The sequence below is a fragment of the Eschrichtius robustus genome, chromosome 2 (assembly GCF_028021215.1).
Source record: "Eschrichtius robustus isolate mEscRob2 chromosome 2, mEscRob2.pri, whole genome shotgun sequence".
In the NCBI taxonomy this organism is placed as follows: Eukaryota; Metazoa; Chordata; class Mammalia; order Artiodactyla; family Eschrichtiidae; genus Eschrichtius; species Eschrichtius robustus.
In genome coordinates, this window is record NC_090825.1 from 110378209 (window position 1) to 110397836 (window position 19628).

Consider the following 19628-nt stretch of genomic DNA (forward strand, 5'->3'; position numbering starts at 1 on the left):
CATGGAAAGGAAGACACTGTATAGATTAATAAAAAGCAGGTCTTCAACAAACTTCATGGTTGGTTTTGTTTGTTTGTTTGTTTGTTTTTACGGTGTGTTTCAGCACCTTTATTATCCCTTGATGAGTGTAGAAGGTGGTGTGATTGGAGCCTAAAATATATGTTAGAGTGTTTGGAGAGCAAAAGTTAGCTATAGGCACCCATCAAGATCACCTGGGTTTTTCCCACTCCTAAGTGTATAATAACCAAGAAAACGTAAAACATATGTTTACATAAAAACTTGTACAAGAATGTTTATAGCAACATTATTCATGACAGTCAAAATATGGAAAACAGCCCAAATGGTTATCAACTGATGAACAGATGAATAAAATTTGGTATATTCATATGTATTTGTCAGGGATCTCCAGAGAAGCAAAACCAGTAAGAGATCAATAAATATAGATATAGATAAAGATATAGATATAGATAAAGAAATTTATTATAAGGAATTAACTCAAGTGATTGTGGAGGCTGAGATGTCCCAAGATCTGTGGTTGGCAAGCGGGAGGCTCAGGAGAGCTTGATGGTATAGTTCCAGTTTGAGTCTGAAGCCTGAGAACTGGGAGAGCTAATAGGCTCTAGATCCAAGAAGAGCCGAGGTTTCAGTTTAAATATGAAGGCAGGAAAAAACCACTGTCCCACCTCATACAGTCAGGCAGGATGTGTTACCCTTTGTTCAGCCTTTTTTGTTCTGTTCACGTCTTTAGTTGACTGGATGAGGCCCACCCACATTAGGAAGGGCAGTCTGCTTTACTTATTCAGTCTACCAGTGTAAATGTTAATCTCATCCAGAAACACTGTCAAAGACACTCAGAATAATGTTTGACCAAATGTCTTGGCACCCTGTGGTGTCAAGTTGACACATAAAATTAACCATCATGGAATGTTACTCAGCTATTAAAAGGAATGAAATATTGATAGATGCTGCAACATGGACAAACCTTGAAAACATGCTAAATGAAGTCAATCACAAAAGACTGTATTGTATGATTCCATTTATATGAAATGTACAGAATAGGCAAATCCATAGAGACAGAAAGCAGAGAAGTGTTGCTGGGGGTTGGGGGGAAGGAAAGAAAAGGGAATAGAGAGTGACTGCTAATGGGTATGGAGTTTCTATTTGGGGTGATAAAATGTGCTGGAATGAGAACCTTGTGAATATACTGAAACCACTGAATTGTACACTTTAAATTGGTGAATTTTATGGTATATGAATTACATCTCAAACTTAAAAAAAAAATCACCTGGGTTATTGAAAATACACATCTCTTTCTCCATTCCAGACCAATAAATGGGAACCTCTGGGGCATGGGCATACGCATACGCATGTATATTTTGTTAAAGTTCCTCAGGGGTTCTGATGTATCCCCTTAACTATCAATCACTGAGTCAGAGCACCGCATGGCTTTCAGGAAATCCTCTATAAATGGCATTTTTGCCAACCAGACTTTTGGTGGATTTTGGAATCGGGTTTATTCAGCATATTACTCTATCACAGGTAACTAGAAAGCAGCTAATTTTTATGGTTCCTTTAAGTGGCCAGCTGCATGCATTAACTGCTCTGAGCTGAGTGATTGGGGTTACTATCTGAGTTGAGGAGCCTAACATCTTATTTACGCACTTAAGCCCTATTAAATTTACAACCACAGAATTTTAAAATTTGAAAGTTTAATAATCTTCCTCCCTCATTTTTCAGATGAAGGGAACTGGAGGTGACCTGAATTGCCCAAGGTCACAAAAGTAGTGAGTAACAGAGGTAGAACTTGACCCTACATTGTCAAATTGCTAGTATAATAGAAAAACAGTTTTGGTGTAGTATACCTGCATCTGGTTTTCTCTGATACTTCATCTCTTCTTTCTCTCCTATTTTCTATTTTGAAGACTGTAACTGGAATTTTTACTGCTTAAAGTATAAGGACAGATTTGACCCAAAAGGTATTTCACTAGCAATTATTGAGCCAGGCACTGTATTTAGTACTTTTTACATACACTAACTATTTTAATCTTTAAAAGGCTCAGAGAATTTAAACTAATTTGTCCAAAGTCACCCTATTTGAAAGTTGTAATGCTGAGATTTGAGCCTAGGTATACCTGACTTCAAAGCCTATGCTCTTTAACTACTGTGCTATATACTATCTTTCAGAATGAAAGAGCAATTAGAAGCTGACCTAAAAGAAGGAAATCCCTAGCTTTCTGGTGACCATGCAGGATAACACACCAGGAACATTATTTCATGTAAAAAATCATTCTCACCTAAAAATGTGATAGCCCTTTAAAGAGTCCTTTCAGGTATTCATGAAAGCAAATTCCATTGTTATATAATATTAGATGAAAGCAAGCAGTGCCACATTCTTTTGTTCCTAATAAGGAAAATGTATAAGCATAGTTCCCCATGGGAGAATCTTGGAGAGTCATAGCAGCTGCGGTGGTACATTAGGTTGCCTTGGCAACAAAAGGACATTTACAACCATATCATTTTAGTCATCTCTAACTGCTTATAATGATGCCTTTAATAGATACGTATATATTTATATTATTAGTTCCAGGAAAACTGAAAGGAACCTTAATGACAGTTAAGAAAAACAAAAAAAAACTCAAAATAATGATTCATAGATGGGCAGGGTTGGATGTGAACATTAAGCATATGAGAGAAGTCCTTGGCTTCCCTTCTTCTCTCCCACCTCCCAAATCCTTTTTCCCTGGTGACTCCCGTGTCAGTACTGTTGGCAACAAAATGTTACCAGAGATCTGCCCCTGCCTCCTACTTCCCACATCACTGAGTTTATCTCAGCTACAAGGGTTGCTGTAGAAGGGTCTTTGAGAAGGCCTGACTCCAAACTTAGGATGAATTTTTTCTATTCAGGCTTTTATGGGCCAGACCACCACTTTCTGCAGGAAATTTTGTTTTCCTAAGTTCCAAAGAGTCAACTTATAAATTGTTTCCTGTTTGTCTCTTGACAACATAGTCCATTTTAATCACCAGGAAAACTACTGAAATAATTGTGTTGGTGCTGCTGCCGCCGCCAGATGATTTAGTGGTTGCTTTTTAAGGACAAAACTACTCAACAAGAACAGCTAAGTTTGAATTTTTCAGTTCAATTCAGTGGCCAGAAAAGTGTCATCAAGTATATAGACTTACTGTTTTTGTGAAACTTCTTACTACCTTGTATGATTATCTGTCAGCTCGAAGGTAAAAATCTTATCTGACATACTTAATAGTATATAATGGTCTTGGCACGTGTTAGTAGACAAATACAACTAGGGAAAAAAAGTGGGGGAGACTTTGATAGTAGTCTTGCTCTCTTGTTATCTTTTAGATCACTAGGCTCCATTGTGAGGTTATTATGCAAGATGATCCAATGGGGCATAGGTATAAAATATTAAAAATCCAGTTATATCATTTTATCTCATCATTTTAATGTCTGTTTTGTGTGTATATGGGCCATCCAGATTCCTCCAGGCCTGGAGATTCCTTTACACTGGCTTCTTCTCCCTCTGCTGAGTTACACATGATTCTAAGGCAGAATTAGCACTACCTGTCACCAGCTGCCTGCTATGAATCACATGTTGGTAACTTGATTATTTTTATTAACGAATTTAATATTTACATTTAGATACAAGAAAGGTGGCTACAGGATAACCTTACTTTAAGAAAAAGGAATGAAGAACTAAAAGAAGTTGAAGAAGAAAGAAAACAACATTTGAAGGAAATGGGTCAAATGCAGGTTTTACAAATGAAAAAGTATGTTTTTAAAAATAGTCTTTAGTTTAAATAAAGGTCTTTATTATTGAAACATGAAAAATATTCAATACATGTTTTTTAAAAAGAATATAAGCCTGTAGCCAAAGTGTCCTTTCAGACTTAAAGGAAGATGGGCACTTTTTTTTAAAATTAATTTATTTATCCATTTTTGGCTGTGTTGGGTCTTCGTTTCTGTGCGAGGGCTTTCTCCAGTTGCGGCGAGTGGGGGCCACTCTTCATCGCGGTGCGCGGGCCTCTCACTGTCGTGGCCTCTCCCGTTGCGGAGCACAGGCTCCAGACGCGCAGGCTCAGTAGTTGTGGCTCACGGGCTTAGTGGCTCCGTGGCATGTGGGATCTTCCCAGACCAGGGCTCGAACCCATGTCCCCTGCATTGGCAGGCAGACTCCCAACCACTGTGCCACCAGGGAAGCTCTGATGGGCACTTTTTATACAAATATATTTCATGGCTTTACAAGCTGAAGTAGTAATATAGAATTTATAGTCACACTATGACTATGCAGTGATGGCCAGTATTAAAAATACCAAGTTCCCAGACTTCCGCGAGCCTGCTTCACAAGATCATGGCATAAAGAATATATGGCCTCTGGACCCTGCCTGGGTCAGAGCTTAATGCTTAACTCTTAATGGAGTTATTGCCAAAGCAGTTTGACATTGGTGACCCATTCTACATGGTCCCAGGTGTAATTATGCGCCAGCCAGAGCATTATTTTTGCGATTAATAGAATTCTCCTTTCATCTGGTTTTATTGGTACTTACTGTAGTTGCTATCTTCCTGCTACAGCAGAAAGGATTTTATTCTTGCTTTCTCTGCCTTAGAGTTGCCTTAGGAATTCTGTAAGAACCTGGTTGACGCTAAGGCACTAGACTGGTGTAAAAGGTTGTACTAGCCAAAAAGATTTTTTGGAACCACCTCAGCTGGTTGGATATACTCATTCATTCAGCCACTCCTTGTAGATTTTTCATTTTTCTTGTGATTTCACAAAGAAATCTGAATCAAAGAATGCTTAAGTTTTTCTAAAGGATATAATAAATTGAAATTTAATTTAGTTATTAAAACCTAACAAATAGTTACTCCTATGTTATTGTAAGTTCTCTTGGTTTAGCTATTTTAGATCTCTTTCATATATCAAGGAAATCAGACTTAACAACTAGAAGAGTGCTTCATCTTTCAGCCTGTTTGTTTTTTATGCATTAGGACACTGAGACCCAGAACAAAAGATCACAGGAAATTAGAATGAAAGCCAGGAATGTGACCAGATAGCCTAGCTTCCAAGCCTCAGCTCTTTAATACTGTAATGTTGGTGTTCTTGGTGCCAAGTTGAAAAAAAAAAAGGGAAGCTTATAGAACAAGCTTTTAAATGAAACAGTTTATTCCTTGCTACTAAAGATCAAAAGCAGATATTTTTATAATTCCTTCTGTAAATAGTACATAACAGTGCTTTTTACATTCATTCAGGCTACTAAGCATAACTTCTCTTTTTCAAACCTTCAACCAGGACACATCAGAAATGTCAACAAAACAGGATAATCAGGCCAGTTCTATAAGGATGTTCATAATCTTGAGAGAAGTGCCTGGCAAATAAGAGGATGCCTAATAAGTAATTGTTAAATGAATGAAGATTTTTAAAGCACACGTTAAAATCTGTATTATCTACCAAGTTATCAGAAAAGTTTAAGTATTTTACTGTTTTGTCAGTATTGATGCTTTGTTTTTTGGAACTCCTCTCCATGTTTTTCTTTTCTTTTTTTTTTTTAACTTTTATTGGAGTATACTTGCTTTACAATGTTGTGTTAGTTTCTGCTGTACAGCGAAGTGAATCAGCTATACGTATACATATATCCCCTCTTTTTATTGATGCTTTTTATACTTATGCAAGAGAAATTTTGTTTTAATAGAGAAATACAAACTTTTAGTAATACTACTGCATAAATTGTTTGAGATAAAATTTTATTTTGTTTGACATACTGTGAACGAACTGATGATACCTGTTGCTCAGTAACTTCTCAGAGTTGGTAACTGTGCATTCTTAGTTCACAATGAGAAGTTTGTGAATTTGTAATATTAATCACCAAGAGTACTTTTCTTAGGTTAGTGTGTAAACGTCAGGAACATTTTCAGTGTTCACATGTTACGAGAGTACTTTATTCAGCACACAGAAATCAGCTGTTCAGAAACGTGGATGCTTCAGAGATTTGGAAAGAAAAAAGTTTTCTTTAGTACTGAAACCTTAAAGAAAAAGCAAGGAGAGACTGTTTTCATATGCTGATTGCTAAAGAGAATGATATTTATCTATCTGAAGAAATCTGTCTCTTCCACTTTAGGCTGTGAAAATCTAAAAATGGTCCTCATTTGTCGTTTTCCCCCCTAGTGAACATCAGAAGTTGGAAGAAAAAATAGAAAATATAAAAAGAAATCACAGTTTGGCAATAGGGCGACAGAAAGGTTATGAGGAAGAAATTATTCATTTTAAGAAAGAACTTCGAGAACCTCAATTTCGGGACGCCGAGGAAAAGTATAGGGAAATGATGATTGTTATGAGAACAACAGAGCTTGTGAACAAGGATCTGGACATTTATTATAAGACCCTTGACCAGTAAGTATTGGGCTGGGAATTTGGTTCCCATTGCAATCAATATTAACTAGCATAATTTAGTCTTACTTTCCCCCTTTTTAACTTTTTTAATGTATTTCATACCTACCACAGAATGGAAAAATATATGTATATATGTGTGTACACATACACACATGCTTACTTGAATTATGAAGTTAAGTTATAAAGCATATTAATATTAAGGAGCACTCATGATCCCACCCCCCCATACACAATCCAAGAACTCTACAATTATCACTAACTGCCATCCACGTAGATGCTCCTCCTTATCTCAGCCATTTGTCATCCTCACTCCTTGTAACCACTGACACAGATTTTTGCTCCCTGCTTTTTAAAAAATAATTTTATCATATGTATCATTTTTTGAGCTTTTTGAAAAAAATGATATACTCTGTGTACTCTTCTAGAATTTGCTTTTTTGCTTGTTTTACTTTGTTTTGCTTTTATTAAGTTGCTTATAGCTGTGGTGTATGCATTTTCACTGATGTACAGAATTCTTTTGTGGAAATATACCATAATGTATCCATTTTCCAGTAGATGGACATTTGGGTTGTTTCCAGCTCTTTACTGACATAACCCTTGCTTCTAGGAACATTCATGTCATGTCTTCCAGAGCAAAGGTGTAAGAGATTCTCTAGAGTACATGTGGGAGTAAAATTGCTGGGTTGCAGGGTATGCTCAATTTTACAAAATAATGTTAGATTGTTTTCCAAAGTCGTTTTACTAATTTATACCACTAGCGGAATACAAGGGTTCTCTTTGATGCATTCTGTGACATTGATTTTGTTGATTTTTAATTTTTGCAAATCGAATGGGTTTTATTTTTATTTTATTTTATTTTTTTAAACATCTTTATTGGAGTATAATTGCTTTACAATGGTGTGTTAGTTTCTGCTTTATAACAAAGTGAATCAGTTATACATATACATATGTCCCCATCTCTCTTCCCTCTTGAGTCTCCCTCCCTCCCACCCTCCCTACCCCACCCCTCTAGGTGGTCACAAAGCACAGAGCTGATCTCCCTATGCTATGCGGCTGCTTCCCACTAGCTATCTATTTTATGTTTGGTAGTGTATATATGTCCATGCCACTCTCTCACTTTGTCGCAGCTTACCCTTCCCCCTCCCCGTATCCTCAAGTCCATTCTCTAGTAAGTCTGTGTCTTTATTCCAGTCTTGCCCCTAGGTTCTTCATGACCATTTTTTTCTTTTTCTGTTTCTTTTTTTTTTTAGATTCCATACATATGTGTTAGCATACGGTATTTGTTTTTCTCTTTCTGACTTACTTAACTCTGTATGACAGACTCTAGGTCCATCCACCTCACTACAAATAACTCAATTTCGTTTCTTTTTATGGCTGAGTATGTGCCACATCTTCTTTATCCATTCATCTGTTGATGGACACTTAGGTTGCTTCCATGTCCTGGCTATTGTAAATAGAGCTGCAATGAACACTGTGGTACCTGACTCTTTTTGAATTATGGTTTTCTCAGGGTATATGCCCAGTAGTGGGATTGCTGGGTCGTATGGTAGTTCTATTTTTACTTTTTTAAGGAACCTCCATACTGTTCTCCGTAGTGGCTGTATCAATTTACATTCCCACCAACAGTGCAAGAGTGTTCCCTTTTCTCCACACCCTCTCCAGCATTTATTGTTTGTAGATTTTTTGAGGATGGCCATTCTGACCGATGTGAGATGATATCTCATTGTAGTTTTGATTTGTTTTTCTCTAATGATTTATGATGTTGAGCATTCTTTCATGTGTTTGTTGGTAGTCTGTATATCTTCTTTGGAGAAATGTCTGTTTAGGTCTTCTGCCCATTTTTGGATTGGGTTGTTTGTTTTTTTGATATTGAGCTGCATGAGCTGCTTGTAAATTTTGGAGATTAATCGTTTGTCAGTTGCTTCATTTGCAAATATTTTCTCCTGAGGGTTGTCTTTTCATCTTGTTTATGGTTTCTTTTGCTGTGCAAAAGCTTTTAAGTTTCATTAGGTCCCATTTGTTTATTTTTGTTATTATTTCCATTTCTCTAGGAGGTGGGTCAAAAAGGATCTTGCTGTGATTTATGTCATAGAGTGTTCTGCCTATGTTTTCCTCTAAGAGTTTGATAGTATCTAGCCTTACATTTAGGTCTATAATCCATTTTGAGTTTACTTTTGTGTATGGTGTTAGGGAGTGTTCTAATTTCATTCTTTTACATGTAGCTGTCCAGTTTTCCCAGCACCACTTATTGAAGAGGCTGTCTTTTCTCTTCTGTATATTCTTGCCTCCTTTATCCAAGATAAGGTGACCATATGTGCGTGGGTTTATCTCTGGGCTTTCTATCCTGTTCCATTGATCTGTATTTCTGTTTTTGTGCCAGTACCATACTGTCTTGATTACTGTAGCTTTGTAGTGTAGTCTGAAGTCAGGGAGCCTGATTCCTCCAGCTCCGTTTTACTTTGTCAAGATTGCTTTGGCTATTCGGGGTCTTTTGTGTTTCCATACAAATTGTGAAATTTTTTGTTCTAGTTCTGTGAAAAATGCCAGTGGTAGTTTGATAGGGATTGCATTGAATCTGTAGATTGCTTTGGGTAGTATAGTCATTTTCACAGTGTTGATTCTTCCAATCCAAGAACATGGTATATCTCTCCATCTATTTGTATCATCTTTAATTTCTTTCATCAGTGTCTTATAATTTTCTGCATACAGGTCTTTTGTCTCCTTATGTAGGTTTATTCCTAGATATTTTATTCTTTTTGTTGCATTGGTAAATGGGAGTGTTTTCTTAACTTCACTTTCAGATTTTTCATCATTAGTGTATAGGAATGCAAGAGATTTCTGTGCATTAATTTTGTATCCTTCTCCTTCACCAAATTTATTGATTAGCTCTAGTAGTTTTCTGGTAGCATCTTTAGGATTCTGTATGTATAGTATCATGTCATCTGCAAACAGTGACAGCTTTACTTCTTCTTTTCTGACTTGGATTCCTTTTATTTGTTTTTCTTCTCTAATTGCTGTGGCTAAAACTTCCAAAACTATGTTGAATAATAGTGGTGAGAGTGGGCAACCTTGTCTTGTTCCTGATCTTAGTGGAAATGGTTTCAGTTTTTCACCATTGAGGACAGTGTTGGCTGTGGGTTTGTCATATATGGCCTTTATTATGTTGAGGAAAGTTCCCTCTATGCCTACTTTCTGGAGGGTTTTTATCATAAATGGGTGTTGAATTTTGTGGAAAGCTTTCTCTGCATCTATTGAGATGATCATATGGTTTTTCTCCTTCAGTTTCTTAAATGGTGTATCACATTGATTGATTTGCATATATTGAAGAATCCTTGCATTCCTGGGATAAACCCCACTTAATCATGGTGTATGATCGTTTTAATGTGCTGCTGGATTCTGTTTGCTAGTGTTATGTTGAGGATTTTTGCATGTATGTTCATCAGTGATATTGGCCTCTAATTTTCTTTTTTTGTAGTATCTTTGTCGGGTTTTGGTATCAGGGTGATGGTGGCCTCGTAGAATGAGGTTGGGAGTGTTCCTCCCTCCTCTATATTTTGGAAGAGTTTGAGAAGGATAGGTAGGTGTTAGCTCTTCTCTAAATGTTTGGTAGAATTTGTCTTTGAAGCCATCTGGTCCTGGGCTTTTGTTTGTTGGAAGATTTTTAATCACAGTGTCAATTTCAGTGCTTGTGATTGGTCTGTTCATATTTTCTCTTTCTTCCTGGTTCAGTCTCGGAAGGTTGTGCATTTCTAAGAATTTGTCCATTTCTTCCAGGTTGTCCATTTTATTGGCATAGAGTTGCTTGTAGTAATCTCTCATGATCCTTTTTATTTCTGCAGTGTCAGTTGTTACTTCTCCTTTTTCATTTCTAATTCTATTGATTTGAGTCTTCTCCCTTTTTTTCTTGATGAGTCTGGCTAATGGTTTATCAATTTTGTTTATCTTCTCAAAGAACCAGCTTTTAGTTTTATTGATCTTTGCTATTGTTTCCTTCATTTCTTTTTCATTTATTTTTGATCTGATCTTTATGATTTCTTTCCTTCTGCTAACATTGGGGTTTTTTTGTTCTTTTCTCTAATTGCTTTAGGTGTAAGGTTAGGTTGTTTGTTTGAGATGTTTCTTGTTTCTTAAGGTAGGATTGTATTGCTATAAACTTCCCTCTTAGAACTGCTTTTTCTGCATCCCATAGGTTTTGGGTCGTCGTGTGTTCATTGTCATTTGTTTTTAGGTATTTTTTGATTTCCTCTTTGATTTCTTCAGTGATCTCTTGGTTATTAAGTAGTGTATTGTTTAGTCTCCATGTGTTTGTATTTTTTACATATTTTTTCCTGTAATTGATATCTAGTCTCATAGCGTTGTGGTTGGAAAAGATACTTGATATGGTCTCAATTTTCTTAAATTTACCAAGGCTTGTTTTGTGACCCAAGACATGATCTATCCTGGAGAATGTTCCATGAGCACTTAAGAAGAATGTGTATTCTGTTGTTTTTGGATGGAATATTCTATAAATATCAATTAACTCCATCTTGTTTAATGTATCATTTAAAGCTCGTGTTTCCTTATTTATTTTCATTTTGGATATCTGTCCATTGGTGAAAGTGGGGTGTTAACGTCCCCTAGTATGATTGTCTTACTGTCGATTTCCCCTTTTATGGCTGTTAGCATTTGCCTTATGTATTGAGGTGCTCCTATGTTGGGTGCATGAATATGTACAATTGTTATATCTTCTTCTTGGATTGATCCCTTGATCATTATGTAGTGTCCTTCTTTGTCTCTTGTAATAGTCTTTGTTTTAAAGTCTATTTTGTCTGATATGAGAATTGCTACTCCAGCTTTCTTTTGATTTCCATTTGCATGGAATATCTTTTTCCATCCCCTCACTTTCAGTCTGTATGTGTCCCTAGGTCTGAGGTGGGTTTCTTGTAGACAGCATATATACAGGTCTTGTTTTTGTATCCATTCAGCCAGTCTATGTCTTTTGGTTGCAGCCTTAGTCCATTTACATTTAAGGTAATTATCGATATGTATGTTCCTCTTACCATTTTCTTAATTGTTTTGGGTTTGTTATTGTAGGTCTTTTCCTTCTCTTGTGTTTCCTGCCTAGAGAAGTTCCTTTAGCATTTGTTGTAAAGCTGGTTTGGTGATGCTGAATTCTCTTAGCTTTTACTTGTCTGTAAATGTTTTAATTTCTCCGTCAAATCTGAATGAGATCCTTGCTGGGTAGAGCAATCTTGGTTGTAGGTTTTTCTCCTTTATCACTTTAAGTATGTCCTGCCACTCCCTTCTGGCTTGCAGAGTTCCTGCTGAAAGATCAGCTGTTAACCTTATGGGGATTCTCTTGTGTGTTACTTGTTGTTTTTTCCTTTCTGCTTTTAGTATTTTTTCTTTGTATTTAATTTTTGATAGTTTGATTAATATGTGTCTTGGCGTGTTTCTCCTTGGATTTATCCTGTATGGGACTCTGTGCTTCCTGGACTTGACTATTTCCTTTCCCACGTTAGGGAAGTTTTCAACTTTAATCTCTTCAAATATTTTCTCAGTCCCTTTCTTTTTCTCTTCTTCTTCTGGGACCCCTATAATTCGAATGTTGGTGCATTTAATGTTGTCCTAGAGGTCTCTGAGACTGTCCTCAATTCTTTTCATTCTTTTTTCTTTATTCTGCTCTGCGGTAGTTATTTCCACTATTTTATCTTCCAGGTCACTTACCGTTCTCTGCCTCAGTTATTCTGCTGTTGATTCCTTCTAGAGAATTTTTAATTTCATTTATTGTGTTGTTCATCATTGTTTGTTTGCTCTTTAGTTTTTCTAGGTTCTTGTTAAACGTTTCTTGTATTTTCTCCATTCTGTTTCCAAGATTTTGGATCATCTTTACTATCATTACTCTGAGTTCTTTTTCAGGTAGACTGCCCATTTCCTATTCATTTGTTAGGTCTGGTGGGTTTTTGCCTTGCTCCTTCATATACTGTGTGCTTCTCTGTCTTCTCATTTTGCTTAACTCACTGTGTTTGGGGTCTCCTTTTTGCAGGCTGCATGTTTGTAGTTCCTGTTGTTTTTGGTGTCTGTTCCCAGTGGCTAAGTTTGGTTCAGTGGGTTGTGTAGGCTTCCTGGTGGAGGGGACTAGTGCCTGTGTTCTGGTGCAGGAGGCTGGATCTTGTCTTTCTGGGGGGCAGATCCACGTCTGGTGGTGTGTTTTGGGGTTTCTGTGGCCTTATTATGATTTTAGGCAGCCTGTCTGCTAATGGATGGGGTTGTGTTCCTGTCTTTCTAGTTGCTTGGCATAGGGTGTCCAACACTGTAGCTTGCTGGTCGTTGAGTGGAGCTGGGTCTTGGCATTGAGATGGAGATCTCTGGGAGATTTTCGCCGTTTGATATTATGTGGAGCTGGGAGGTCTCTTGTGGTCCAGTGTCCTGAACTCGGCTCTCCCACCTCAGAGGCACGGCCCTGATGCCTGGCTGGAGCATCATCCACATGGCTCAGAATAAAAGGGAGAAAAAAAAGAAAGAAAGAAAGAAGAGAGCAACCAAACCAAAACACAAATCCACCAATGATAACAAGTGCCAAAAACTATACTAAAAAAGAAAGAAACGGACAGACAGAACCCTAGGACAAATGGTAAAAGCAAAGCTATACAGACAAAATCACACATAGAAGCATACACATACACACTCACAAAAAGAGAAAAATGGAAAAAAATATATATATATTGGTGCTCCCAAAGTCCACCTCCTCAATTTGGGATGATTCGTTGTCTATTCAGGTATTCCACAGATGCAGGGTACATCAAGTTGATTGTGTAGATTTAATCCGCTGCTCCTGAAGCTGCTGGGAGAAATTTCCCTTTCTCTTCTTTGTTCACATAGCTCCTGGGGTTCAGCTTTGGATTTGGACCCGCCTCTGCGTGCAGGTCGCCTGAAGGCGTCTGTTCTTCGCTCAGACAGGACAGGGTTTAAGGAGCAGCTGATTCGGGGGCTCTGGCTCACTCAGGCCGGGGGGAGGGAGGGGTACGGAATGCGGGGCGAGTCTGTGGCGGCAGAGGCCAATGTGATGTTGCAACAATCTGAGGTGCCGTGTGTTCTCCCGGGGAAGTTGTCCCTGGATTTCAGGACCTTGGCAGTGGTGGGCTGCACAGGCTCCCGGGAGGGGAGGTGTGGATAGTGACTTGTGCTTGCACACAGGCTTCTTGGTGGCTGCAGCAGCAGCCTTAGTGTCTCATGCCCGTCTCTGGGGTCCGCACTGATAGCCGTGGCTCGCGCCTGTCTCTGGAGCTCCTTTAAGTGGCGCTCTTAATCCCCTCTCCTCGCGCACCAGGAAACAAAGAGGCAAGAAAATGTCTCTTGCCTCTTCGGCACCTCCAGACTTTTTCCCGGGCTCCCTCCCGGCTAGCTGTGGCGCACTAGCCCCCTTCAGGCTGTGTTCACGCAGCCAACCCTAGTCCTCTCCCTGGGGTCTGACCTCTGAAGCCCGAGCCTCAGCTCTCAGCCCCCGCCCGCCCCAGCGGGTAAGCAGACAAGCTCTCGGGCTGGTGAGTGCTGGTCGGCACCGATCCTCTATGCGGGAATCTCTCCGCTTTGCCCTCTGCACCCCTGTTGCTGTGCTCTCCTCCGTGGCTCCGAAGCTCCCCCCTCCGCCACCCACAGTCTCCGCCCGCAAAGGGGCTTCCTAGTGTGTGGAATCCTTTCCTCCTTCACAGCTCCCTCCCACTGGTGCAGGTCCTGTCCCTATTCTTTTGTCTCTGTTTTTTTCTTTTTTCTTTTGCCCTACCCAGGTACGTGGGGAGTTTCTTGCCTTTTGGGAGGTCTGAGGTCTTCTGCCAGCAGTCAGTAGGTGTTCTGTAGGAGTTGTTCCACATGTAGATGTATTTCTGATGTATTTGTGGGGAGGAAGGTGATCTCCACATCTTACTCTCCCACCATCTTGAAGCTCCCCCAGCCTAATGGGTTTTAAATGGTAAATCATTGTGGTCTTCATTTGCAGTCCCAATTTCTAATGATGCTGAACATCTCTTTATGTTTGATCATGTTTCTTCTTTGAAATGTTTGTATTTTGTACTCATTTTTTTTTAATTTAATTTTATTTTTGGCTATGTTGCTGCCCGCGGGCTTTCTCTAGTTATGGAGAGTGGGGGCTACTCTTCGTTGTGGTGCGCAGGCTTCTCATTGTGGTGGTTTCTCTTATTTCAGAGCACAGACTCTAGGCATGCAGGCTTCAGTAGTTGTGGCACGCAGGCTCTAGGGTGTGCGGGCTTCAGTAGTTGTGGTGCACGAGCTCAGTAGTTGTGGCTTGCAGGCTCTAGAGTGCAGGCTCAGTAGTTGTGGCGCACGGGGTTAGTTGCTCCACGGCATGTGGGAGCCAGACCAGGGATCAAATCCGTGTCCCCTGCATTGGCAGGTGGATTCTTAACCACTGCGCCACCAGGGAAGTCCCTGTACCCATTTTTTTTTTTTTAAACATCTTTATTGAAGTATAATTGCTTCACAGTGGTGTGTTAGTTTCTGCTTTATAACAAAGTGAATCAGCTACACATATACACACGTTCCCATATCTCCTCCCTCCCGCATCTCCCTCCCTCCCACCCTCCCCATCCCACCCCCCCAGGCAGTCACAAAGCACCGAGCTGATCTCCCTGTGCTGTGCGACTGCTTCCCACTAGCTATCTATTTTACATTTGGTAGTGTATATATGTCCATGACACTCTCTCACCCTTTCACATCTCACCCCTCCCCCTCCCCATATCCTCAGGTCCATTCTTTAGTATGTCTGTGTCTTTATTCCCATCTTGCCACTAGGTTCTTCATGACATTTTTTTTTCCCTTAGATTCCATATATATGTGTTAGCATACTGTATTTGTTTTTCTCTTTCTGACTTACTTCACTCTGTATGACAGACTCTAACTCCATCCACCTCATTACAAATACCTCCATTTCATTTCTTTTTATGGCTGAGTAATATTCCATTGTATATATGTGCCACATCTTCTTTATCCATTCATCCGATGATGGACACTTAGGTTGCTTCCATGTCCTGGCTATTGTAAATAGAGCTGCAATGAACATTTTGGCCTGTACCCATTTTTAATGTATTATTGGTAGTCTTACTGATTTGCATGTGTTCTTTTAGCTCTTCTGAATTTTAATTCTTTTTCAGTTATATGTGTTATAAATATCATCTCAAGTTTTTTGTTTATCTTTTCACTTTCTTATAGTGTCTTTTAATAAACAGATTTGATTGTAAGATAGTTATATTTACCAGTCTTTTATGGTTAGCTCTTTTGTGTCTTAAGAAATCCCTCCCTATTCCTATATTTTCTTCTAAAAGTTTTACAGTTTTGCTTTTCACATTCAAATACATTTAAGTATTTAATTCTAAATTGAAGTTTATGTACAGTATGAGGTAGGAACCCAATTTCATTTTTTCCCTTATGGATACCAGTTGTCCTGGCTCTGTTTATTGAGAAGTCTATCCTTTTCTAATGATCTGCAGTGTCACTTCTGTCATGTCAGAATTCCATGTGTGCATGGTTCAGTTCTGGGTTTTATATTGTTTCATTGGTCACTTTGTCTATCTCTGTCCCATTACCAAGACTGTTGTAATTGCTACAACTTTACAGTATATTCAGCATGTAGCAAAATTTTGATTTTTATTCAGTCTGTCCATCTTTTGTCTTTTAACTAGTGAATTTAGTCTGTTCATTTCATTGTGATTGATTACTTAGTTATATTTATTTCTAGTTTTTTTCTACTTTCCTGACTTCTATGGGATTGATTGATTGATTTTTCTTTATTCCTCCTTTTTCCCTTCTTTGGGTTGTAAATGATATATTATACTTTAGTTATTTGGGTGTTTACCTTTAATTTTTTAACATGCATATTCAACCTAAAAAAATCAAATGTATTGATTCCCAAAGGGGTCCTGGAGCAACATTATCAGCATCACCTTGGAACTTGTTAGAAATGAAAATTCTCACTTTCCACTCCAGACCTGTTAGTTCAGAAATGTTAGGGACAAGTCCCAGCAGGCTGTGTTTTAACAGGCCTTCCAGGTGATTACAATGCACATCAAAGTTTAAGAACCATGTCTCTAATATGACTTGCTTTATCTTCTTCTTGAATGTTAATTAATTTCTCCTATCTGCTGTGTTTCTATTGTCTGGTATTTTCATTTTACCTTGTTTTTATATCATCTCAAATTAGTAATAATTAATGTTATGGTTTCATAGTCAGTGCTTATTTGGATAAGCCCACATATGTTTACCAATTTCTTGTAAATCCCACTCCTTCCTTCTTTAGCTTCAGTTTCTCTCTCTCTCTTTTTTTTTTTTTGAAGTACATCCTTTAATAATTTTTTTCAGTGAAGGATTGTTAGTAGTAAATTCTCTTCCAGTCTTTGAAAAGTCTTTGCTTTCAGTCTTGATAGTTTAGCTGAGCATAGGTTCTAGATTAAAAGGTTGTTTTTTTCTTTTAGTACTTTGAAAATATTCCATTTTTTCCTGACCTCCATGTTTGCTGTTGAGAAATCATTCTAATTATTCCTTTGGAGGTAATCTGCCTTTTTTCTCTGGTTCTTTTAAGATTTTTCCCTTGTCTCCAGTATTCTGCATTTTTTTAGAGTGCATCTAGATGTAGGTTTAGTTTTAGTTCTATTCAGGAATTATGCCTATTGATCTGAGGGTTGATACCTTTCATTAATTTTGGAAAATTCTCATATATTATCTCTTCAAGTATTATCCTTCCCCCATTTCTTACTATTATCCTCTCCTTCATTTCTCATTAGGCATAAATAAACCTTCTCATTCTTTTCCTTCCATATTGCTTAACCCCTCTTGAATATACTGGTAATACACTGGGTAACTTCCTCATAAAAACCTTCCAGTGCACAGATTCTTTAGCTGCTGCTTATACTGCCTATTGAGTTGTCCTGTTTAAATTTACTTTTCATTTCAGTATTTCAACGTATTTTTCAATTCCATTAAGTTCTATTTTATGCATTTTCAGAAATTTTTCTTTTTTTCATAATATATTTTTTCCTTAGTGTTTTGATTCCTTCGTGTATGTCTTTACTCATTTTAAATATACATATTTCATATTCTCTTTCACATTGTCATTTTTTTTTTAATTATTTTATTTTTTGCGGGGGGGGCGGTGTGTTGGGTCTTTGTTGCTGCATGAGGGCTTTCTCTAGTTGCAGCGAGCAGGGGCTACTCTTTGTTGTGGTGCGTGGGCTTCTCATGCCAGTGGCTTCTCTTGTTGCAGAGCACAGGCTCTAGGCACGTGGGCTTCAGTAGTTGCAGCATGCCGGCTCTAGAGTGCAGGCTCAGTAGTTGTGGCGCACAGGCTTAGTTGCTCTGCGGCATGTAGGATCTTCCCAGACCAGGGGTCGAACCCATGTCCCTTGCATTGGCAGGCGGATTCTTAACCACCAGGGAAGTCCCCACATTGTCATTTTTTTATTTCACGTTTTTAGGAGTCTCTTTCTACTATTTTGTGTGCTGATTCTAGCCCTAGTGAAGTATTTCTTGGGTTTCATGTAGTGTTTAATTGTAAGCTCATCTTTAGTAGTGCTTTTTTTTTTTTTTCCTATGAAGCACCCTTGTGACCTTTTTGTGTGGTTGTCCTTCCACACAGAGATTTGTTTTGTATCTGCTGGGCACTCTGGGATAACACTGGCCTAAGTCTAGTTTTTATGTTAATTTTTCAATTTGGGAGTTCCTGAACTACACTGGTGGTATAACAAAGGACCTTAAAACCATGTAAGGCATTTGCCCAGTACTTTGAACTTGCAAATTATTAATTTTCCACTCTTTTATTGAAGGTTGCTGTTCAAGAGTCTTAGCCTTTATGTTGCGAGTCACTTCTTTCTGCCTCACTTGGGTCCTATGCCTCATCTTCTGTCCTGGGTTATAATACTGAAACTCTGGGTTATGAAAATAATAACTAAATTCAGCTGCGGTATCATATCACACATTGACCGTTCTGGTTTTTAGTTCCATCTTTGTTTCCACCATGTAGGGATTTGCCTTTCTTTCTTGTAAACTCAGCTATAATGTAAAGTAATTTTTTTTTATAAATCAGACTGTCTAGCATTTCTAGGTATTTGTAGCAGGAGAATTATCGGTCATCTTAGATTTTATCTGTTCTTGTTTTCTAAAAAGGAAAATATCCTCCTCAGTGCTAAGAGAAGTACACAGACAGGGTCTCTTCTCTCTTTTTTTTTTTTAATTAATTAATTAATTAATTAATTTTTGGCTGTGTTGGGTCTTCGTTTCTGTGCGAGGGCTTTCTCTAGTTGTGGCAAGCGGGGGCCACTCTTCATCGCGGTGCACGGGCCTCTCACTATTGTGGCCTCTCTTGTTGCGGAGCACAGGCTCCAGATGCGCAGGCTCAGTAGTTGTGGCTCACGGGCCTAGTTGCTCTGTGGCATGTGGGATCTTCCCAGACCAGGGCTCGAACCCGTGTCCCCTGCATTAGCAGGCAGATTCTCAACCACTGCGCCACCAGGGAAGCCCCTGGGTCTCTTCTCTTTTAAGGCTTCCTCTGGAAAGAGCATAGTGAACAGACCAGCCTCAGCAGTGGCATTCAGACCACAAGGCTCAGGAGGACAGGAAGACCCCACTTTTCAGTATGAGGATTCTTTTAGTTAATGATGATAGCAAAGGTGGCCCCAGAATCACCTAGCTATAACTCTGGCATGTACAAATTTTGGAAAGTACATAGTCTTTTAAGATAAGTGAAAATTGGAACTGAGCCAATTATGTTATTTTCAAAAATAAATACTAATAAGATTTTTGTTGGATTAAGTTCGACTTCTACAGTGACTTTTGGAGGGACACATCTTTTGTCCTCTTTCACTGTGAGTGAATAAGTTAACATTACAGTGCTCCTTGGGTCCAGAAAGGCTCATGGATATGTATGTCAGTACCAAGTGGAAACTTTTTTTTTTAAACCTCTTCAAATATTGAAATTATTCTCTCCTAGATTTTTAGATCCAACGGTTTAAATTGTTGAAATTTAATGTTTTGAAATAAGAGCATAAACAAGACATTACTAAAGAATCCTCGCCTCGGGGACTTCCCTGGTGGTCCAGTGGTTAAGACAAGGCGCTTTCACTGCAGGCAGCTCGGGTTCGATTGCTGGTTGGGGAATGAAGATCCCACATGCTGTGCCATGGCCAAAAAAAAAGAAAAAAAATTCCTTGCTTGGTAGACTATTCATACATAACATTTGTCTTTTTT

At 38.6% G+C, this 19628-nt stretch overlaps 1 protein-coding gene across 3 annotated transcripts in view; it reads left to right on the forward strand.

Moving 5' to 3' along the window:
- The window catches only part of RAD50 (RAD50 double strand break repair protein), a 159005-nt gene that overhangs the window by 111024 nt on the left and 28353 nt on the right, over nt 1-19628 (forward strand). For all 3 annotated transcript variants that reach the window (XM_068535850.1, XM_068535849.1, XM_068535851.1), the window contains 2 exons: nt 3656-3783; nt 6174-6398. In XM_068535850.1, the coding sequence (XP_068391951.1) occupies nt 3656-3783; nt 6174-6398 (353 nt within the window). The remainder of the gene's footprint in view (nt 1-3655; nt 3784-6173; nt 6399-19628) is intronic.